Consider the following 24,931-nt stretch of genomic DNA (forward strand, 5'->3'; position numbering starts at 1 on the left):
TGGATCTGCTTCATTTTTAGTCTCAAGCTCTAAAATGAGCTCGAAATATGGATGGACGGTATGGATAAAACACATACATCATGGTGGGACACATAGAGCTTTGAAACCGGCTAACTGGCTGGTGTTGGCCGGCGTTGGGGTCACTAGCCAAACCACATCCCGTGCAGCAAGGCGCCCAACACACCGCTCATTCTAATATTCAGTTATTCACATGGTGGGGTCCACATATTCTGCTCTCATTTGAAATGGTGTCTAGCCTGCAATGAGAATCATAAAAGATTTCGAGCCTTAGGCAGGCTGTATCACAAATCTCTTTGAACATGAGACCGTATAAAATTCAATTGTGGTAGAAAGTAATAAATGAAAAATTAAGATTAAGAATAAGGTGGAAAAAGAAAAGAAAAAAAAGATAATTCTTTTATAGTGTTTGCAAGTTAGGCCCATCAGTTGGTGTTCCAGACCATTGATATGACGCACCCCACATTCCCCACCATGAATGGGGTATTTCTCAGCACTCTCCTTGATTAAACAATCCTATTCCTAGCCATTTGATCTGTATTCCGGAACCAGACAATTGAGATAAGGGAGGAAAATTATTATCCCGTTCTAAGCTGCGCCCATGTGTCACCTTCCCAGCAAATGTAGGGTCCACACGATCATTGTCCAGGTGTTGATCTCTATGTTCTTGACTTCAAGTAACCTGATGATTATCATGTCTTGTGGCCCATGGAGCCAGGTGTACGGTACTCTGTCCATTCTAAATCTGGGCATGTTGTGGTCCACATGTTATGCATTTAGATGAAATGAGATCTAATCTAGAAGGCCCCATGGATACACCAACTGATGTGCAGATTTGGTCGATGTCCTAGTTGGTAATGATAACCACATTGAATATGGCCTGATTTGAGGTCCATGTGTCCAAAAAAAAAAAAAAAAAGTATCCATAGATCCCATACAATTCTAGGCTGTTTAACCTTGCAATATGTGATCCTTTCAGCATGATATTCATAAAAGATTATATACCTTAGACAACTGCATAAGAAACTCATTGGAACGTTTTCTTTTGACAAGTACTGGAATTTTATTAGAAAAACACCACACAAAGACGCACACACATATATAAACAATAATGTCAGCCCAAATCAAGAAAGAAAAATGCACTTGTCGAGAGCTTCTAAATTAACTAGAAGCCCATCCCAAAATACATCACTTGGCACCAGAAAATAATACAAAAACCGCTGTACTTTTATTCTAAAAACACAGGCGAACAAAGCCAACCATCACAACACCCTACTTTTTTCTTTTGTTTTTTTTTTAAATTATTTTCTTTCCAAATCTCACTGTCATGCCATGCTAGGAACAAGCCCTCAGTCTCTGAGCACCTATTCCTACTCACTTGCCAAGTGAAAGCCAATACCTTAGGAGCAGCAGCATAACGTCACATGAAAGTGGTATGACGCAAGCTCTCTCTGATGATAACTGAAATAGCAACCCATAAAAAGATCGGACAGAAAATTGACTGGACTTTTCCTCCCTCCACGCCATTGCATCCTCCTAACCTTGCGAACGGTGGTAGCCTTGAAGACGCTCCAAGAGTACAATGAAATCAACCACCTCCTTATCCATTGAACATAAAACCATATACAACTCAGCTGGGGACAAAAAGAACTTTATTATGTTTAAAAATTAAAATTAAAATTAAATTTTATTTATTTTTAAAAAGCGTCTTTTAATCCATCGAAGTTGGGTCCATTTCTCAACGGGGACCCCAAAAAAATAAAATAAAATGGAAAACGTCTTTTAATCTAATGCACTAGATCATGAATGGGTCCCGACAATCTCTAAGTCCTCCGATCTGCCTGGTAGAACTTGGCAATCAAGAAGGAAATAGAGCAGTGGTCCACATTCAGCCGAACAGAAAACCAAATGTCAGAGCAATGTGATCTTTGTGGATTGGGGGTGACCCCAACACCGCTTGGAAGCAGTGTGGCCCACCGTAATGTATATGTTATCCACACCGTTCATCCATTTTGCCAACTCATTGTTTTTTAAGTATAAGCCAAAAAAAATTAAGAATTCAAAAGTTCAAGTGAAACATATATGCCCCACAGTACTTTTGGATCAAGCTTATATTTGTGTTTTCCTCTTCATCCATGCCATCCATCCGTTTTTACAACCCATTTTAAGTAAATATCCTAAAAATTATGTAGATCAAAGTGCCAAGTGGACCACACTACAGGAAACAGTGGTGATTGACCATTAAAAACTTGGTATGAGTCACAAAAGTTTTGAATGAGTTGATATTTTTGTGTCACCTTTATCTAGATTTTTGTGACCTTATCAATAAGTTGGATGGTAAATAAACATTCTGGTGGCCCCAAGAAGCATTTAATGTTGGGAATTCAATCAACTTCTTGTGGTGTGATCCACCTAAGATCTACTTCATTTTTGGTAACATGCCTTAAAATGACCTGAAAAACGGATGGACTGTGGGGATTTAAGGATAATACATCACCGTAGTCCCCACAGTATGGGGATCCACACACCTCGGTGGATCAAGTATCCACTTACAGCTGTTGATTGTTGTACCTCCTTGCGAAGACAGCACAACCCGCATAGATGACGCTATTAGTTCTTTTCTCCATCGCAGAGTGATTCAGATATGTATTTCCCATCACCATCGTTACCAACTTTATTAATGTGAGGGATGTGACGCACTTTGAAATGGTCATCTCCGCCTCTCCTTACCCTCTTCATGAATTCTTCTGACATGCCTTCTAAATATAGTTGTTTGATGGCAGCGAGGTGCTGAAAGCCATCTGGGAGCATCTTTAGCTTTGGACAACTGTCAATAACGAGATACTGGAGAGATTTCATTGTACCCTCCTCTATTCTACTCCACTCTTCCCATTCTTCCATATTTCTGATGAACATGGTTCTGAGCTTTGGAAATCCATCAGACGTGCAACAAATCCGCTTCCCCACATAGACTTTAAAGAGAAACAAGTACACCAGATTGGGTAACTGTCCAAGGGTGGTGAGTGGATCTTTCACAAATTGGCTATTCTCCAGGACTATATACCGGAGACAGTTTTGTGAACCAATCCATTGGGGAAACTCTTTCATCACACATATCAAAAAAAGTTTCTCAAGGTACTGTGGAGGCTGCGACAATTCTTGTAAATTGATTTCTTCATCTATGCTCAGGGCCACTATTTTAAGAGAACGCAACCATTTCAACTGACTAATGGAATCACATAGTTCTTTACAATGTTTCCCTTTTACTTCTCCAATATCTAATTTCTTAAGTTGGGTTAAGTAACCCAACTCTTTTGAAAAGCCACCGTCGACCGATGAACCTGATAGTGTTTGGAGGTTGCTTAAACTCGCTGTTTGCTTAGGCATCTTATACAATTCTCTATCACAATATTTCTTCAAATTAAGATGCCTCAATTTCGTAAGCATCTCTATTCCAGTGGGTAAACCTTTCAAGTGGGAATCTCTAACGTCCAGCGTCTGTAGGTTGTGCAGTCTTTGCAATGAAACAGGGAGTTCCTCAATCTGTGTCCTCCTCAAGCTCAAATACCGTAAGTGCATCAAACTTCCAACTTCATTCGGTAAAATCTTTATTTTAGTGCCTTCCAGATCTAATACCCTCAATAATTTGAATTTTGAAAACATTCTACAGAACGAGGAAGAGGGAAATTCCTGGTCGTTAAATAGAAGAAGTGACCGAGGATTCAATTCAGGCATGCTTCCTGGAATATCAATTGCAGTGTTTTGGATGGCCAACCGACGCTGCACTTCTCCAAAATTATTTCTTCGATTTGTTAGGATCTCTGCGAATTGTTCCTTCTTAAACATGTGAATAGCAATGTCATGCATGAGGTCATGCATTTGACACGCTATCAATTCCCCCGTAGTCTCTTCAATGACAGGTTGGAGCAGGTTCCTATCAATGAGCTGAGCAAAGTAATTACTTGAAACTTCTTCAGGTGTCTTCCGTGGATGTTCCTCAATGAAGCCCTCGGCCACCCACATGCGAATGAGCTTCTTTCTCTTAATCTTATGGTCCTCAGGAAACAGACCACAATACAAGAAACAGTATTTGAGGTGAAAAGGTAAATAATTGTAACTCGTTAACAGGGCTCGATTTAATCTTGCAAGATCTACATTATCTTTCAGTTCCCAATCAAGATTTTCAAGAACATCATTCCATTTAGCTAGATCAGTGCTCTCCTTTGACATGAGGCCACCAATTACCACAATGGCGAGTGGTAACCCTTTGCATCTTTTGACCATGGCATTTCCCACTTCAACTAAGTGTGGCGGACAGGTTCCCTGAGTGTCTTCGTTCATAAATGCCCTTTTTACGAAGAGTTCCCAAGCCAATTCATGAGATAATGGCTTCATTTTGTGTATATGCCATTTCTCATGGACAGGGCGGGCTGTATTTTCACTGCGAGTGGTGAAGATGATCTTGCTACCACCTTCATGAGGCAAAGCATATTTGACAGCTTCCCAAACACTAGTATCCCATATATCATCAAGGAACAGAGCGTACCTTTTTCCTTGCAAATAGTTGTTGATCATCTCTGCTAATTTTTCCTCATCCATTGTCTCTGTATGATTTGGAACTGCCTCCCGCCTGCTCTCATAAAATCCTTCAAGCATGCGCTTCAAGATTTCCTTCTTTTGGAATGATTGAGACACATAAATCCATGCATGGCAATCAAAACTTGTCTTTGCAGTTTTGTACACTTTCTTTGCAAGAGTCGTCTTTCCGGAACCGCCCATCCCCACAATCGAAATGACAGTACGCTGTTGTGTCTCCTCTTTTTTCAGTAACAATTGCTCAAGTTTCATGGCGTCATTCTTGAGCCCCACGATGTCTGCTTCTTCGACCCAAGGGGCAGCAACTCCAGGATCTCGATGTCCGTCATCTGTAGCAATTGCACTTCTCCCTTCCTGAAATGCAGAGTGAAACCCGAATCGTTCGCTTCTTTCTTGCATCTCCTTCACCTCCTTTCTAATCTTTTGAATTTGAGTACTGAATCGGTGTCGAAATATCAACTGCTTGATGAAGCAAGCATGAAAGACAAAGCAGCCCATGTGTCCATTCCGAAGACGGCGTTGTGACTCCATTCGGATCATGAACTCATCAACTGCATCTTCGGCATTGAAGACTGAGTACCTTACTTGGGTAATCCAAGCCTCCACAAGTTGCTCCCTCTCCTTTCTTGGATCGGCATCCTCTAAGAAAGCTCTCATGGTTTGGAGCTCATTCCTCATCCACACAACATCATCGTGAACTCCAGAGAGGAGCTCCACTTCATGGACGAGTTGCTCACCCAATTTTTGAATGAAAAATGAAAGAACGGCCTCAGCCATTTCTATGCTGTCGTTTCACTTCTCAATGAATCAACGAAAACTTCTCCTGCTTTTGAATTTTGGATGGAGAGAACTCCAATTCCTCCACCTCTTACTTTAACCTCTCCTTGCTTTCTTTCTTTCTTCACTCCTTCCTTTCTTCTTAGGATTACTGTAAAGAGGAAGGAAAATAAAAATCATTTAAGATCTTTTTTGCATTTCTTGGCTTGTTTCCCAAGTCCTTTGTGGGGAGCCAAAGGAAACAAAGATGCAGCTCGTGAGCTTAAGCTAATCTGGGCTTTATGACAAATAAGAAATTTAATTAGTTTTTACTGCTTATGAGTTAATTCGATGATGATAAGAAATTTCTTTAAAGGATTTCTTTGGATTTGAATGGTAGCTTTCTTGGTCTTCATTACAAGTTTCCTGTGAAGATAATGGAATTTCTGAGTGATATATATAATGTCGTACTTTTATGAAATTTATATATTTATAAGACTGATGCAGATAATTATAAAAGAGAGGTAGAACAAAATTATATATTTTCCTCTTCTCCTTTGGTTGCTTCTGCTTTTCCTTGTTAGGTATTGGTTACGAAGGAGCCTACCTGATCCAGTAGGCTGGGTTACGGTCGACTTGCAAAAGCTAGGGTGGCAAATGGGTTGTCTCGGACCAGTGAAGCCCGAGACCATCCTGCTAGTGTACTTCAAAAGAAAAATAAAAGAGCAGGTAATTTAAAATTCACAACGGCTGACCATTATGTAGTGTTTTAAATTCATAATGGTTAGCCAATCTTTTAAATTTTGAACAGTTTCGAACCAGTTATATGCAAGAACTATATTCTTCGTGCAATGTCAAACTAGTTATATGAGATTATGATAACTCAGCTAAAATCTGAAAAGCCCTAAAGAAGAAGTACAAAACCTAAGATGTGGATGTGAAGAAATCTAACAGAAGTGGATACTTTCATTCTAGACGGTAGATGAGAAATCTGTGGTATAATAGGTGAATGAGTTTGATCTCATAACCCATGAAATTATATCTGAATGAATTAAGTTAAACAAATTCTTCCAAGTAGCGGCTGTGAATGATAAATTGTTGCTTTTTTGAAGGATTTCAAAATTTTCTTACGACATAAAATATAAAATAAAAGAACTCTTGATGGAGCAACTAGTCATTTGTCTTTTAACCAAGGAAGAGGTAAGGCTCTAAGATAAAATAGAAGGCAAGAAAGAAGATATATATCTAAAGTTTTATTAGTAAATAAGCAATATAGCCAAAATCAATAAAAGAAATCAAATAACTTGAAGACAAATTGAAATTTGTTTAAAAAGAAGTCCAAACTTAAGAAAAAGAACAAAAAAAAAAAGGACAAATCATCTTATTGCTATGTTTTGTGGAAAATTAGGTCATTTCATGAGAGAATGCTCTAAACGTAAAAAGAAACCAACATGTACCTTAGGCAAATCCAATAAATAAATAAATAAATAACAACAAGAAGAAGTAAAATAATGACTATAGTTGCATAGGTGAATATATTCATATTGATCCTTGCAATTGTTGGTGGATAGTCATAGCTACTAGCACACACGTGTGTTACAATCGCACATGGTTCAAGAGCTCTGAAGAGGTTTCTTCATTAAAAATGTTTTAAATGGGGAATGTTGTTACTGTAAACTTGATCGGACATAGAAACTTTGAATTAGTTTTTATCTCTAGAAAAACTATTGTCATGGCAAATGTCTTTCACATGCCAGACATATGCAAGAATTTGGTTTCCATATATCTTATGAAGAAGGTAGGGATAAAGCAGGTTATTTAGTTGGATTAAATAATAATAACTAACAATGGCTTTTGTTTTAATTCACCAAATAAATGCTAAAATTATTTTCTTAAATGATAAATTGAAAGAAATATATATATATATATATATATATATATATATATATATATAACCACTATAGTATACACCAGCTTGCATTTCTTTTGACCTTAATGAAAAGCTAAAATAGAATACTTGTAACATCCCTGATTTTCAATATTTTGAATTTCCAAAAACCCTTGAAAACCTTCGATATGACTAGGCTACATTGTCACTTATTAGCCCCTTGATGCTCAGAGTGAGCCTATACGCGGGTGGTACCAGTAAAGAACCGTACAAATCTGATTAGTCAATTGTAAGAAGTTAACAAATCCGCCCGATCACTTAAACACCGAGTTTAGCCTTGGAATTTATTCACGGAGGGTACAAATCTAGCCGACCTATCACTGACTAATCGAGATGACTGTAACTAAATAAAGGCCTGCCAAAAAATGAGGTAACTAGAGGTCAGATCTTAACTAACAAACCAAATTAATTCAGTTACTTCTTTAGCCTAAGAACCAATGGTTTAAGGTTATTATAATCGAATCGTTGTTTCCGCAATTACAAATAGGTCACACTATGAACTTAGCTAATCCAAACCCTAATCATTGCGCACAAGAAATCTTGATACCTAATTCATTCCAAAAATGCCCTGATTATTCAAACAAGATCTAGACCGCTCGTTAGTGGGCCATTAAACCTCAGGTTATAGAAATAAATTCGTCTTAGTGGGCTTGATGTTCATCGCGGGACATCGAGCAGAGATCGTCTCTCAAATCGTTCAACTTTGACTCGTAAGGTGAGTACTTGGGTTGTGCAAATACCTTAGATGAAAATTTGGAGCTTGAGTGAAACTAGCCTAACTTTTGAATCGTCGAGTCATAGCGAATGTCCGGGTACCGATTAAAGATATTTTTCCACACATCCGTATAGCCGCGGCCCCAATCGACCATCAGTCGAACAGACTTCTGATTACACCCATTGATCAGCGCATCCAAATACAGGCCTATCATATTCATACGTAGATCATCATTAGCGCTAACTATCATATGGTGTATATCGACATGTACACCCCATAATGGGCCCTACAAGTTAGAAACACTCTCCCATAAGACTAGTATAATAAAAACCTAGCCCTTGGGGCCATTTGTACAATTTCTGGAACTATATAAGGGCTTCATTTGGGCACTCCATCTCTCCATACGAATTTTTTCTAAGAATGAAAGAAAAAGAGAGAGAGAGAGAAAGAGATAAGGAGGGAGATCTTAGAGTGTTCTTGATGGATTCCCTTCAATCAAGTCCTAACTTCGACGTTCTCCTCCATCGAATCCATCCCACTCACGATCGAGAGGTAAGAAACAAACCCCATTTTCCAACCTAATCTTTTTTAGATTAAATTGCATGAATCTTACCTAATTACTTCTAAATTGGTATATATGGAAATTATTTTTTTCCAAATTTCTAATCCTATGAGCACTTTGAGTTAGGCGAATTATTACAAAGCTGCGGACCATTATGCCTAGGTTTTCATTTATCAACCCTTGAGGGTCTCAATTAATGATTTCTTGTGGTGAATGATTTGTAAGTAGCTAGCATGTTCGTATTTTGTGTTTGATTGTAATGTGTGTCATTGCTTGTCTATGCATGCTCACATGTTTGATAGAATGCCTAAGTGATTAAACTTGTTATTCTAAAGATATGCTTACATGTTTGATCAAATGCTAGATTAAATATGTTGATTTATTGATGCTCACGTGTTTAATAAAATGCTCCAGTGACTGTATTACTCTATTGAAGCTCACATGTTTGATGAAATACCTAAGTGTTTGGGTTGTTGAATCTATGATTCTTATGAAACCTTACAATGATCACAAGATGAGTAGATATGTTTATAGTGACATTAGAATTGCCTACGATGTTGGGTCAGTCAGCTAATTACCCAATTTAAGGGGGGGCCCAAGCTAGGTCAGCCATCTTAGACTTGTTCAGTTGACTTGGGTCGAACACGAACAACCGACAGTAACTGGACTACATGGGATGCTCGCACCTAATGCCAGTTGCGCTGGAGTTCTCTAAGTCAATCGAATTAACCCAATAGTCAACTGATCATGTGTGTTCACAATGTATGATAATGATAAATAGAATCTAAGATACCTCCATTCCCATTGAATGAGTCTACTTATAACTGTTAGGGGTACGATCCGCATGACTCATGAGTCGGACATGGTAGTATGGGATACCGTGTTCGATCTGTTGGCCTACACTGGGGTGATGAGTCTCTCCATAGTGACCAATGAGCAACTGAGAATATGAGCCAAGTACATCAAACTGTAATGATGCCACGACCACTCCACATTTGTGTTTGGGTGACAACTCTTATATCATTTGTGGGCGTCCACCACCCGTCGATGGGCTACTTAACCCTATGCGTCCGAACTATGTCATCCGGATCCTTGATGTGAGATCGGTGGGGCCAGTTAGTCGGGTCAGTGTTAGTTTCACATTGATTGGGGAGTTATTATCTGGGTGGTAAACCCAAATATGGATTAATGGACACAGGTAAAGAGTTGTTTCAGCCACCCCGGTCCTAATGATTCATTTGAGATCACGATAAAATGAGGGTACCCTAGCTTCCCCAATATGCTGGATGAATGGAACTTAATAATTATTCAACTAACATGCGTGTTCACCGCATTGCATTAGATAGGACTTGTGATTTGGCATTGGGCCGCATGTGAGGAAGTGTTGGCATATGCGAAATAGGCATTGAAGTCACTTAGGAGGGAGTGTTGTTTGGAAAGAGCACGCATCATGTCATATCTTCATGTGCACATTTAACAAGAGTAGTTACGAATTATTTGATTTCTTATTTTATTATTACCTGTGTTGATTGGGTTGATAACATGTGTAACTTAGAACTAATGGAACCACTGAGTTAGCTACTCACTCCCACCTAGGACGGTGTTTTAAAACACCAACCGGTCATATAATTGATGCAGGTACTAGTGAGACCTCAGATGAGTATGCTTAAATCAGCTTGTGCCACTACTATTATGTTTTGGAGGATTGGGCGTAAATCGAAAACTTTACACTTTAACCATCTTGAGTATGTATATTGTGGCTTATATAATCCTCATTTTGGTGGACACCACTTTTCAATTGTACTTTAATAGTCTTTCTTATATTTATTAATTTTTACTATCTCTACCTCGCTTTGGATCCACTAATTTGAATTGTGCTAATCTGATTACTTATATGTAAAAGGAATGTGAATCTGAACGAGGTCACACGTGCATTTTTGTTTGATTCACACCCAGGAACTTGGGACCGGGGTCTCTGTTCTCAAGTGTCGATTTTCGAGGGGTGATAATACTAGTAAAGGAATATCTTTGACAGAATATGCTAACATCATTAGTAGTCTAGCCTATGCTAAAAACTGTGTATTAGAATAGATATTGCATCTGCTATAAGTAGATTTGAGTTACATGCGTTATAATGCAATATATAGAGTCCTTGGATATCTTTAAAGGACTTATGACTTGGGTCTTTGTTATCAAAGATTTTCAACAGTAATTAAAAGTTACAGCAACATTGATCGAAATTTAAGATCAAATGATTCTAAATCTTCTGGTAGTTTTATTTTCAATAGTAGACGAAGTTGTTTTATGAAAAAAATAAAAAATAAGAAGATTTATATGGCCCAATCCACTATGAAATTTGAGCTAGTTGCCTTGACAGCAGTTGGTGATAAGACAAAATGGATTAAAACCTTAATAATCAATATACCTTTTTGGGTGAAACCAGTACCACCTATATTCACTCACTGTCATAACTCGCCTACTATAGGGAAAGCTAATAACAAGTGTTACAATGAAAAATATAGAAAAATCATCCCGAAGCATTGTTATGTGCGACAATTACTAAATAATGGTGTAATAACTATGAACTTTATATAATCCAATGATCATATTGCAAATCCTTTAACAAAGGTTCTAGGTAGAGAAAATGTTTTTAAAAAAATTAAGAGATGAGACTTAAATCATTAAAAATAATAACCAAACATGAGAATTAGATATTTCAAGAATTTGGTTTTATAAAAAAGAAAAGTTTCTATGTGATTCATTGGTTGAACAACGTTATATAGTTAGGAGAAAATATTACATACATAGGAGAAAGTATTTCTTTGAGTCCCTTTCTGTGATTATTAGTAATGCAAATTTCTGTAACATCTCGAGGTTGGGTATATCCCTAGATGAATTTATATTATTGACTTAAGGAGGGATGAAACACCATTGATAAACTCTCACCTATATGAGTGTGGAAATAGGGCCGCTTTCTATGAAAATTAAGTTAATTCTCTAGTGCACTCATGAAACCGAGATATTGCACATCACCATAACATGCAATTATAACACCTTGTAAGATCTAAACTACAGTTTGTGTTCTATATATATTATACTTGTAAAGAAATTTAATTAAAGACCCAATTTACTAATTTCTTATGGTCTAAACACGGTTCACTAAGTGAGGTTCAAGATAATGTTACATTCTTTTATAACTAGCCCATTTGGCCACATCATCCGAAAGGCTATTTGAGGCCTAAACTCTATTTCGATCCAAATTGTAGTCTATCTCGTGCCTATAGATGCACCCTCCGAACCCTCATCTCATCTCCCCACTCAATAAAATAAGCGTTAAATCACTGTTTTTTTTTTTTTGTTTTTTTTTTGTCAAGTTGATCAAAAAAGCAGGCTTGAAACCACTCCTCTTGAAAACACTCCTTTTAACAAGTCCATCCAAATGGTTCCTTAAAATTCGTTGGTCTCAATGTTTAGATGGTATACCAACCTATCCCAGTCCTAATTCAGGTTTATCTTAGGATGGGTTACATGTCTTGGCTCGTGTTGGACTTAGAGATGCTTCTGCTTCGCCCATCCTAAAGGGAAATGAAGAAGTTATTTAATACTTCTATAGAGCGTGAAGCTCCATATGCATGCACATAGAAATTGTCCACTGGCATCCATATGTCTCAAATCAATCAACCCAAAAATCAGCCATATCCGGAAGTCAGGTGGGCCATACCGTCTAAAACCATGTGAAGACAAACATATAAAAGTTCTTGGTGGGGCCCACCTGAGTTTTGGTGTGGCTGAAATTTGGTCTGACCCTTCATCCAAGTGGACCACACACAATGGATGTTTGGATTTGTGAACCACATCTTAGTGGGCCTAATAAATGATTATGAAGATTTTAATGAGAGGATAACCACTATAAATGTTATATGTGGTGTGGCCCACCCAAGTCATGGATTGACTTGCTTTTTAAGAACACGAGCCACCTTGGAATGGTGCATCTACTGATGGTGTTGATGCTCAACATACATCACGACCTCACAGCTCGGCCTCATGGGAAGTTCCCAGGAGGTTCAACCAGGTCGGCCTCATGGGAACTTCCCATGGGGTTGAGCCTTGTGGGCCCCACCATGATGCATGTCGAACATCAACACCGTGCATTTGATGAGTCCCCTTTAAATGATGGGATATCCCAAAAATGAACCGTATAAGGAACTCCGATAGGCCATACCATCTAAAATTATGTGAAGATATGCCTAAAACATATAAAAGCACTTGGTGGGGCCCACCTAAAATTTGGATGTGTTTGAAACTTGGTCTGACCCTTCTTCCAAGTGAGACACACATAATGGATGGGCTGGATTTGTGAACCACACCTCAGTGGCCCAACAGATGATTATGAATGTTTTAATGGGAGGAAAACCCCTCTTTACTTTTGTATATGGTGTGGCCCACACAAGTCATGGATTGACTTGATTTTTAAGCAAGAGACCCACCGTGAAATTCTATATTTGACTGATATGGTAGATGTTCGGCACACATCACGGTGGGCCCACACAGCTCGACCTCATGAGTAGTTCCCATGAGCTCGACCGCATGGAACCATTTCCCCTGTGTGTGTGTGTAAAGATTAGCTTTCATGATAAGATTTGACGAATATTGGTTGATCGAAGGCTTGATCTACTTCTTGCATAAAGTAAACTATTGTGCAAGTGCATGCATGTTGTTTACGTATGCATAACAGGAACAGTGCAGTATTAAAATGCATATGCCGAAGAGAGGTAGCTATCTTAATTTATGAAATGATCATGATGAGATCTCCAGCTCTGTATGTCGTCAAAATCATTCAATTTCAGCAGGAATAGATCATTGATTGATCAAAGGATCCCACATAATGATTGTGTATACAATAAACACTTGAATATTATGATGTATAAATTGAATCACATGTATTGCTAGGCCAATTACCTGTATATGACAGATCGATTTCAAGAAGAACTTCACATCATCGACGAGCTGCTTGCTCATTTTTTGAACGAGAAATTAGGAAAGATTAGCATCAGCCATTGCTATACTCCGGTCTCACTTCCCATCTCTCCTAATAAATACAAATAATGAAACAACACGATCAGCGTCTCTCCATGATTTGCTTCTTCCTTCTTCTTCCTCTTTTTATTCTTTATTTCCTTTTATTTTTTTGAGGACGATTGGAATTTGGAAGACCAGTAAGAGATCAGTTGGAGAATGTAGAAAGGAAAGGAAATGGAGTCGTTTTCTATGCACTCCTTCGCACACGAGTAGTACGAGAGAGGTTGGACGATTGCCTGCTGCCCCTGCGTGCCAAAGCTGTGGGCCCACTGTGATGTAATGTTTTATCCATGCCTTCCATCCATTTTTATAACTCATTTTAGGCATGAACCAAAGAAATATGAGGTAGATCCAAATTTTAAGTAGGCCACACAGTGGGGATTGAATGCCTATCATCCAAAACTTCTTGAGGGCTGTAGAAGTTTTGGATCAATCTGATGTTTGTGTTTTCCCTTTATCTGAGTCCATCTAACCTTATGAACAGGTTAGATGGTAAATAAACATCACTATGGCCCCTAGGAAATAATCAACGGTGGGTGTTTATCTTCACTGCTTCATACGGTGTGTTCCGCTTGAGCTTTATAGATCTACATCATTTTTGGGCTCATACCATAAAATAATCACAGGAAATGAATGAACAATATTGATATAACTCATACATCTTGGTGGGACCATAGAACTTTGCATCAACATACCACCGACGCTGCCTACCCGAGTCATTTTTCTTGAGCCAAAATACGAGGAAACAGTTGAATCGAACGTCACTGCTGAAAAATTTTTACGGGGCACAGAAGTTTTGGATCAAGCTTAGATTTGTTTTTTCTCTTCATCCATGATTGTATAATCTTACGAACAGATTGGATGACAAATAAACATCACTGTTGGGCCTAGAATGGTTTCAACGGTGGAAATCATTATCCCCATTATTTCCAGTGGTATGATCCGCTTTATCTTTGGATATGCTTCAATGTTGGGCACCAACCCTTAAATTAGATGGAAAAACTGATCGAGGTGGATAGACCACATAGATTCAGGGTGGGCCCGACTGAGTTTACTCAGTAGCAATCCGATTTTGCATCCTACCGCTGCCCGTCTCCATCTAGGAATCGGCAAGAGCTTTGAGTGGTCACATGATGTATGGGTTTTATCCACACCGTCCATCCATTTTTCCTTATCATTTCAGGGCATTATCCCAAAACTGAGACAGATCCAAATCTCAAGTGGACCACACCACATGAAGTAGCGGTGATAATGATTCTCACCGTTAAATATTTTTTAGGGCCCACCGTGATATTTATTTGACATCCAACTAGTAGATTAGGTCATACAGACCTGGATGATGGCAAACAACAAATATCAGCTTGATTCAAAATTTTGATAGCCCCAGGAAGTTTTTAATGGTGAGAGTTCAATCAACACTGTGTGGCCCACTTGAGATTTTGATCTACCTCAATTTTGGGTTCATATCATAAAATTATTTTTAAAAATTTATGGACGGCATGGATTTATCACTAACATCTTGGTGGGACCCACCTAAAATTGCAGCAGAAGAATTTCCGCCGCATCCGTTGGAGAGTCAGAGAATTGGTGAAGATCGGACCCTTACTCCTGCTCTGGTGTTAGACTCTCGGGAGATTCAACACTCGGTCAAGGGTAAGAGTATCCATAGGTGGTGCAATCCCACTGTGGCGTGAGTTTAAAATTTAAAAATAAAAAATAAGAGAGAGAGAGAGAGAGAGAGAGAGAGAGAGAGAGAATAGGGTAAAATGCATGCGAGATAAGAAAACTCACACAAAAGAGCGCCTTCATCCATACCGTCTGCCTTATCCCTTATCCCACGTTTGACCAATATTGGTTGATTGAATGCTTGATCTACTTCTTCATAAAGTAAACTACTGTGCAAGTGTATATTGTTTAAGTATGCATAACAGGAAGAGTGCATAATTAAAATGCATATGCCGATGAGAGAGGTAGCTGTTTTAATTTATGAAATGATCATGATGAGATCTTCAGCTGTGTAGTAGTCAAAATCATTCAAGCATATATACTGCAGCAGGAATAAATAATTGATTGATCAGAAGGATCCCGCCTAATGATTGTGTATACAATAAACACTTGAATATTATGATGTATAAATTGAATCACATGTATTGCGAGGCCAATTACCTGTAAATGACAGAACGATTTCAAGAAAAACTCCACATCATCGTCTCACTTCCCATCTCTCCCAATAAATACAAATAAGGAAACAACACGATCAGCGTCTCTCCCGTATTTGCTTCTTCCTTCTTCCTTATTCCTTCTTCTTCGTCTTTTTATTTTTTCGGGATGGCTGGAATTTGGAAGACCAGTAAGGAAAGGAAATGGAGTCGTTTTCTATGTACTCCTTCGCACACGAGTAGTATGATTGCCTGCTGCCCCTGCGTGCCAAAGCTGTTGGCCCACCGTGATGTAATATTTTATCCACGCTGTCCATCTATTTTTATAGCTAATTTTAGGGTATGAACCAAAAACTGGGGCAGATTCAAATTTAAAGTAGGCCACACAGTGGGGATTGAATTCTTATCATCCAAAACTTCTTGAGGGACGTAGAAGTTTTGGATCAATCTGATATTTGTGTTTTTCATTTATCTGAGCCTATCTGACCTTATGAACAGGTTGGATGGTAAATAAACATCACGGTAGCGCCTAGGAAAGAATCAACTGTGGGTGTCTATCTTCACTTCTTCATATGGTGTGTTCCGCTTGAGCTTTGGACCTACCTCATTTTTGGGATCATTCCATAAAATAATCTCAGGAAACGAATGGACGGTGTTGATATAACACATAGATCATGGTGGGACCATAGAACTTTGCATCAACACACCACGGACACTGCCGATCCGAGTCCTTTTTCTTGGATCACATATTCTTCGATAACGCTCTTTGGTGGACCATATCCTTCTTTTTTCTTGGATCACATATTCTTAGATAAGGCGCTTTGGTGGACCCATATCCTTCTTTTTTCTTGGATCCCATGTCCTTCAGTAACGCGCAATGGGAGATCTTTCAATAATTGCACTAATGCAGATTCTGCAGATCTTCTGCAGATCTTTCAATAATTGCACTAATACACGCTTTGGACGCTTTAAGTGGACCGCACCATGGAAGCAGAAAGAGATAGTGAAACTCACCGTTCAAGTTTTCTTAAGGGGCCGCTCTAATATTTGTTTGCATCCAACCTATTTGTAAGGTAATATAGGCATGGATGAATAGAAAACATAAATATCAGATTGATCTAAAACTTGGACCGCTCACATTATAAAGTTTTTAATGGTGGGGAGTTCAATCTCTACCGTGTGATCCACTTAGAGCTTTCAATCTATCTATATTTGGGTTCCTATCTTAAAATGATCTGAAAAAATAGATGGATGGTGTAGATAAAACCTATACATCACGGTGTGACTCATTGGTGACTGATCAAATGTTAATATACCAAGTTTTGCCAGTGGGAGTGTGTTAGATGAGTTTTTTGGTACATCTATGTTGTCCATCTGTTTTCCCATATCATTCTAGGGTGTGATCCCAAAAATAAAGCAAATCCAAATCTCAGTTGGAACATACAACGGGAAACGGTGGTGAATGACCATTAAAAGATTTTCATGGCCACAAACATTTTAGATCAAGATGATATTTATATTTTCCCTTCATCCAAATTTGGTTGACATTATCAACGGGTTAGATGGAAAGGAAATATTATGGTGGGCATTACTATGGGCCTTAGGAAGTTTTTTATGGGGTAAGTTCAATCACCACTGTTTCCTATGGTGTGGTCCACCTGGGATTTGGATATGCTTAATTTTTGACAAAACATCCTAAACTGGCTGGAGAAACGGACAGACAGCATTAAAGTGTGTCCTAGGGTAAGGGTAACACCAATAATGTATTATCCCGGTGGTTTGGCTGCTGACTGCTGCATATTGCTGGGCATCAAGTTGAGTTGGACAAGTTAAGGCTGACCCAACTTGACCCTGATTTGAAATAGACCTAACTCGAAGTCGACTGACTCGGTACCAAGTTCGGCATGCCTGGCCTGATCCGAGTTTGGGTCTAGCCTCGACTAACTCGAACCGAGTCTGACTCAATCACAGGTACCGAGTCGGGTCGAGTCAACACGAAGTGGGTTCGAGTGCGGTGGGTATTTGCAAGTTGAAATCATAGCTTAGAACCTAAATGCAAATGCCGGAATTAAAAACTCTCCATTAGCTATATGGTATCATAAATCTGAAATGTCAAATCTGTGTTTTTTTCTTTTTATACTAACAAGATGGGTTTCGAATCGAGTCAAGTTAGTACCAAGTTGGATTTCAAGTTGAGTCGAGTCGAGTTACTGTGTGACCCGAACTTGACTCAGTTTGAGTTTGGATTAGACGAAGTCTACTCGGTTTGGATTGACTCACCCTCTCGGATCAAGTCTGAACAAGTCGGATGAGTCAAGTCTGCCAAATCCAGTTGTCCTGTGCCCAACTCTACCCCTACACCTTCCAATTAGCTGGTGTCAAAGCCCCGCTGACCCCACAATGATACATGCTTTATCCCTACTGTCCATCCATTTTTTGTTAGCTCATCTAACACTATTAGCCATAAGAAAAAATTGATAGATTTAAATCTCATTTGGATAAGGCCATAGAACACAATAATGATTGAAGTCTCACCATTTAAAAATTCCTAGGCCCCACCATAATGCTTATTATCCATATCCAACCTGTTGATTAGGTCACATAAGTTTGGATAAAGGAAAAATACAAATATTAGCTTGATCGTAGATTTCTGATAACTCTCAAAAAGTTTTCACTAGTAATCATTCAATCCCCATTTGCTTCCTACCATGTGATCCACTGGAGCTTTGAATCTGCCATATTTTAGGGCCATGCATTAAAATGATTTCGAAAATTGGATGAATAGTGTAGGAGGGACAGTAGAACTTTGGGTCAACACATCAGCTAAGGAAGGAGATCCGCGCCCCCTTTTGTTAGATCCCATGTTCTTGACTCTTGAGACAAGGCACTTCGGAGGATCTCAAGAGCGCCACTTGCAAGCATGCCCCGGTGCCAGCGATGTGAGTGAGACCTGACTATAGGGCCCACTTTGATGGATGAATTGTATTCCATACTGTTTATCTATTTTTCGGGCTTATTTTAGACCATTTTTCTACAAATGAAGTTGATAAAAATTTCAGGTGGACCACACTATAGGAAACGATGGATATTGAATTTTAAAAACCTTTCATGAGTAATAAAAGTTTTGGATCAATCTGATATTTGTTTTTAGTTTTCTCCATGTCTGTGTTACCTTATCAAACAGTTTGATGGTCAATAAACATTACACTGGACGCTAGGAAGTTTTTCATGGTGGGTGTTCAATGACCACTGTTTCGTGTGGTCAGTCCACCTGAAATTTACATCTGCATCATTTTAAAGTCATATCCTAAAATGATCTTAAAAAACAGATGGACGGCATGGATATCCAATTCATATATTGGTGTGAACCCTAGAGCCAAGTCACGGTCGGATCTCACGCCCTCAATAATGCACCATGGTGGACCCATATCGTTCTATTTCCTGGAATCTATATCCTTTGATAAAGAGTTACAGTGGATCCCATGTCTTTCAATAATTGCACTATGGGTGTGCTGGACGATGTTGACTGACCTAGAGCTATACATGGAGGTGGATTGGCAGCTGTAACACGCACCGGCAATATAGCTTGTGTAGATACGTGTCGTGTCGTGTGAAGACGGGAAGCCAATTGGCTGGTGTACCACACACCAGCTATGGAAACGGATTGGCTACTCCCCCTGACACCAGCTCCGTGGCTGGTGTTCGGTGCTCTGTGGGCCCCACCATGATGTATGTGTTTCATCCATTCCGTTCATCCATTTTTAAAGACCATTTTATTACTTTGACCCAAAAATGAGAGGAATATAAATCTCAGGTGGACCACCCCACATGAAAACAATAGTGATTGGATATCAACCATTAAAATCTTCCTATAGCCCACTATGCTGTTTATTTGACATCCAATCTATTGATTAGGTCATAAATTTGCAGATGAAGAGAAAAAACAAATATCAGCTTGATCCAAAACTTTTATGGCCCCCAAAATGTTTTTAATGGTCGACCCTCATTCAACACTGTTTCCTGTAATGTGGTCCACTTGAGATGTGGATATATCTCATTTTTGGCGTTATACCGTAAAATGATCTGTAAAAACAGATGGATGGCATGGATGAAAAAAAGACATCATGGTGTGGCCCACGTAGCACTGACCACCAGCCATTGGGTGGTGTCAGGGGGAGTAGCCAATCCGTTCCCACCAGCTATATATCTGCTGTGGATACGTATGATGAGCGCAGACGCTCCTCGATGTCTGGTTATACGGACGGTTCAAAGGAGATCAAAATTATGTAAGCCTCACAATGATGTATTTATTATACAAAAAATTAATTATAATTTACCACACCAAAAATAACAGCGGGAATAATGATTTTCACTGTTAAAAAATTCGTAGGGCATATTACAATGATTATTTTCCATCCAATCTGTTCATAAGGTTACTAATACCTCTATGAATAGGAAAAACAAATTTCATGTTGATCCAAAACTTCTGTGACCCTAAAAGAGTATCAGTGGTAAAAGTTAAATCTCCCACTGCTTTTTTCAGTGTGGTCCACTTTATATTTAGATCTGTCTTATTTTTTTCGTCTCAAACCTGAAGACTAGCTCACAAAATGGATGGACGGTTTGGATATAACACATACCTCATGATGGACCCGCAAAATTTGCTGACATCAATACAGCAACTACACCAGCCAATCCGCTTCCGCGAAGACCAGCACCGACGCTCCTCGAGCTCCGAGTTGTACGAACGGTTCAAAGGAGATCAAAGTTACATGTAAGCGTTCGATCCCCACTGTTTCCTTGGTGTGGACCACTGGAGCTTTGGATCTACCTCAGTTTTAGGCTTATGGCTTAAAATGAATTGAAAAAATAATAGACAGTGTGAATAAAACACATACATCATGGTGGGGTTGATTAAGCCTTGACACAAGCTAGCTGGCTGGTACTAGGGTAACCAGCTAAACTGCGTTGGCCAGTGACCGATCTTTCTTGGGTCCTCATCTTATAATAATTGATTGTCTTGATGCAGCTTGATTACCTGTCCGGGTGTTGAGGTCATCCAATGGCCTGAAAGTTTCTGACATTGCATGCGGTCTTTGGCCCTGATGGATAGTTTCCACCATGATATATGAGCAGTCCTGTAGACCAACGGAACAAAGCTGTTCAAGTGAACACACGTTCAGGAATGGTATTACTGGTCAGGACACATGATCAGGTGCAACTCAAGGGCGCATATGTATCATCAGGGATCATAACTGGATCGTGCAAGTCAAGGGTACATATGGATAGTCAGGGATCATAATAGGATGGTGCATCACTTAACCCAAGAATCTCACCCATTTGACAACTTAACCATGCAATGTGGGACTGGGTGCCATTAAATGTGGACCATTGGTTGTCATTGCCTATTTTCATTAAACAGCTAGGATCATTTAATAGGAGAGATATCAAGGCATGACCTCGCTCATGTGTGGCCACCAGATCAATGGTCTAGGTTCCTGAAATATGGGCACCACGGGTACCATTGTTGGGCCAAAAAAAAAAAATGGTTCTCTCCATGTAACATCATGCGTTTTCTTGTTTGAATTGCAGTCGGTGCTTTATAGTTCTTGGCCTTTGGTGGGGTCAATTATACTCTCTTGAAGATGGTATTAAACATTAAATCAGCTAGACCAACCATCCCATATGTGGTGGGAGACGTGAATGCCAGCCAGGGCCACTAATTGCAGTGCTGTTCGAATAAATATTTATTTATTTATTTTAATTTTATAAGAGAGTTTTGCCCTGCTGTGCGAATTGCCACAGCTATATTCATATGGTGTGACGTGGCCCGAGTTTTGTAGGTCCCATGTGATGTATGTTATCTATCTACCGCGGCCATCCAGTTTTCTTGTTATTTGATGGCATGAGCTCAAAAATATGCAAATCCAAAGCTAAGTTGACCAAACCAAAGAAAACAGTAGGGATTGAATTCCTATTGTTGAAAACTTAGCCTAATTGTGATGATGCTTTATTTGTCATCCAACTTATTTATAAGATCACACATACCTAAATAAAGGGAAAACACAAATATAAGCTTGATCCAAAACATCTTAGCACTCAAAAACTTTCAACGGTTGCTCACAAAGACATGGATGAAATTTTTCTCCAACTCATTCAAATGTTTTCAATAAACTATATTTCTTGCTGGGAAAACATTTACAAGGTCAGACTAACATGATGGATAGATTAGATCTCACATATATGAACAACGTTGGAACATGTGAGCTGTGCACATGACCTTATTTTACACACATATGCGCCTAACAGGATTCTTGCTTTCTTTCTTTATTATCTTCTCGAGTTTGAATCTCCTCTTAAGGGCTATATTTGGGTAAATATGAGAGCGGAAAGTATCTTTTGAAAAACTGTCATTGGTGAGGGATTTTCAGGTAAAAAATTATATTTTTCTATTTTAACTTTTTTAACTTATTAGGTTTCCAGTGGAGGCCACTGGGGAGCAGATTCAGTCAGGTCCGGTAACACTGAGTTTAGGAAAGCTCTGATCATGAGCCCACCTTGATGTATGTGTTGTATATCCACACTGTCCATCCATTTTTCCAAATCATTTTATGCCTTATCTGTTGGTTGTGAATGAAACAAAACCCTCGTTATCTCTTTCATGTTATGCCACCGACTGATCTTTTAGCTGGATCCCATATGCTTCAATAATTGCATTATGGCATCCGTAGGATCTTATCTTTACGTTCATGCAGCTTGCAGCTAGATTAAATTCCCACCACTATAGGTTTTTAACCAGTACGACTGTACGAGTGACAATCGAGGCGACCCAAAGGCTCAGATTTTTCAGTTATTATATGTGGATCAGCGTCTTTAACCTTGGGAGGACAGTTTCAACTTCAACTATGGGCACATGAGCCCTGTGGACCACCATCACAAAACTATCTAAGTGTGGGCATACCTTCTGTAATGGTACTTTAGATGCCATCCGAGGACATCTGTATGCATGTTAGGAGCAAGTCAAGGGCAAAGAGGGATCAAGATCACAGTAGATGGTGCATCAGTGGTCAAGATACCATGATCGTAGGGTTGTCAGCTGGGCTGGCCCATCACGGTTTTGGGCCTAGCTCTCTCCAGGTTGGGCTTAGGTTAATGCTATCCACATTTCAAGTTTAGATCTGGCCCTATAGTACTCATACGCGGGATAACCGGGTTATGGTCATATCAAGTCCACGTCCATTTGGGCCCATATCTAGTTCTTGACTAACCAGACGCGGGTCGATTAGGTTTGGGTACTTATTAGGTATTGGATCTAGCTTTTGACGCAGGGATGAACGTGATGAGGTCGATCATCGTCTTCCTCAGGATAACTATATTCATGGAGCTTCTCTAGACTCATAATAGAGATTTCTCAAATCCACTAGGAAAAAGCAAGGAAAATAGAAAATAAATTCTACTCTGAATCCATAAACTTCTCTAAACTTCTCATAGAGACTTCTCGAATCCACTAAGAAAAAACAAGGAAAATAATTTGCTTGATGAATGAAATAAATGAGTTCACAGCGCTTTAAGGGATACTAAGCTATGAGAGAAGTTTCGGAATCAAACTACAACTAAAACTCCTAAAAATCGCAACTTACTATAAATAGTAAACTACTATTTATAAACAGTTGTGATGTCTACTAGTGCCCATGGTTTTCGGCCAAAAATAGTAAGTGTCCTATTTGGCTGAACCAGGATGTTCTCTTAATTACTCTAAGCAGTTTCCATGCTGGATGTAATGTAGAGTGGGTTGCGGACAGTTTCCCGGCCAAGATGGATAGAAAAGGCCCGATCCATGACGAAAGTCATCAAGACCGTCAGAACCTTAAAATAGGCATATCTCACAAATCGGAATGAGTTACTCGACGTACTATATATGATTTTGGGGTAGGACGAGCTATTATGCTGGGTTGCCCTTGCCGAATTTGTGAGATTCCATTAGAACGACGATCAAATTCCATGTTTATTTTCGTTTTTACTACTTTTAGTAAGTTTTAATTTGATTATAACTCTTCATATGTTAGGCTTTAAGAGTTGTGTACAACATGAAAAGTGTTTAGAAAAAATAGGAGAATAAGGTGGGTAAATTTACCATTTATAGTAAGTTGCAAATTTTAGAAAGTTTTAGTTATAGTTTAATTCATAAACTTATTTCAAGTCTTAATACCCCTAATTAAAGGGTTGTAGGCTCATTTATTTCAGCCATCAATCATTTAAGAAGTTTCTTCTATATATCTTAAAATTATTTCTATTTCTTTTCCTTGAGGATTGAGAAGTCTTTATAAGGAATCCAGAGAAGCTCCATAGACTAAGATTAGTTATCTTTGAGGAAGACAGTGATCAACCTCATCACGTTCATTCCTGTGTCAATGTGTCCAAGAATCACACTGGTAAAACGATCCAAACCCTTTAAATGAGACTAATTTGTTACCACCGTCCATTATTTATGAGCATAAATAACATGATTAGAACCATCAAATCATAGTATTACCTTAGAATCATAATAAATACAAAGTGAGATTAATCTAGTATATGTTTCAAGACAATAATTGGACCTATTTTGTTTTTCTAATCAATCATGACTATCCATTTTCATGCTATTAATTGAAAGCATAGGTCACCCAATGGGCATGCTTTTTGCACCATGGCTTGCTCATAGTTGTATGAATGAATGAGCGGTTTGGATTGATGATAGATCACCCAAGGCGCCATTTAAAAGATTTTGGGAAGTTAACATCCATGTGGAGGTGTACCATACGTTAGCAAAACCCATTAAATAAATATCTAAATGTACTATAGAACACCATCGGACCTGACTTGTACCCGACTAAACATGGCCCGTCCTACTTTTAACTAGGTCCATCACATGAGCTGACCTGAGCTCAACTAAAGTCGACTTTTAACCGGTCCAAAAGCTGACACCTGAACCTAACTGGAATTATCAACGTATCCAAAATATAGCACTTGGGCCCATTAAAATCGGACAGGGTGAATTCAGCTATCCCGTTGGTATGGAATACTAGGGTTGGAATACTATTAACACCCCTACTTGGGTT

At 38.9% G+C, this 24,931-nt stretch overlaps 2 protein-coding genes across 2 annotated transcripts in view; both read right to left on the reverse strand.

Moving 5' to 3' along the window:
* LOC131257843 (putative disease resistance RPP13-like protein 3) overlaps positions 1-15,219 on the reverse strand; it is a 192,468-nt gene extending 177,249 nt beyond the window's left edge. The window contains exon 1 of the mRNA XM_058258758.1: positions 13,555-15,219. The gene's annotated coding sequence lies outside the window, so the exon portion shown is untranslated. The remainder of the gene's footprint in view (positions 1-13,554) is intronic.
* LOC131257642 (disease resistance protein RPM1-like) lies at positions 1,320-15,883 on the reverse strand. Its single transcript, XM_058258421.1, has 3 exons — positions 15,841-15,883; positions 2,572-5,532; positions 1,320-1,617 (listed from the first exon to the last, which is right to left on the reverse strand). The coding sequence occupies exon 2, from the start codon at positions 5,389-5,391 to the stop codon at positions 2,629-2,631; it is 2,763 nt and encodes a 920-aa protein (XP_058114404.1). The 5' UTR covers positions 5,392-5,532; positions 15,841-15,883; the 3' UTR covers positions 1,320-1,617; positions 2,572-2,628.
* Positions 15,884-24,931: the final 9,048 nt, after the last annotated feature.

The sequence above is a fragment of the Magnolia sinica genome, chromosome 10 (assembly GCF_029962835.1).
Source record: "Magnolia sinica isolate HGM2019 chromosome 10, MsV1, whole genome shotgun sequence".
In the NCBI taxonomy this organism is placed as follows: domain Eukaryota; kingdom Viridiplantae; phylum Streptophyta; class Magnoliopsida; order Magnoliales; family Magnoliaceae; genus Magnolia; species Magnolia sinica.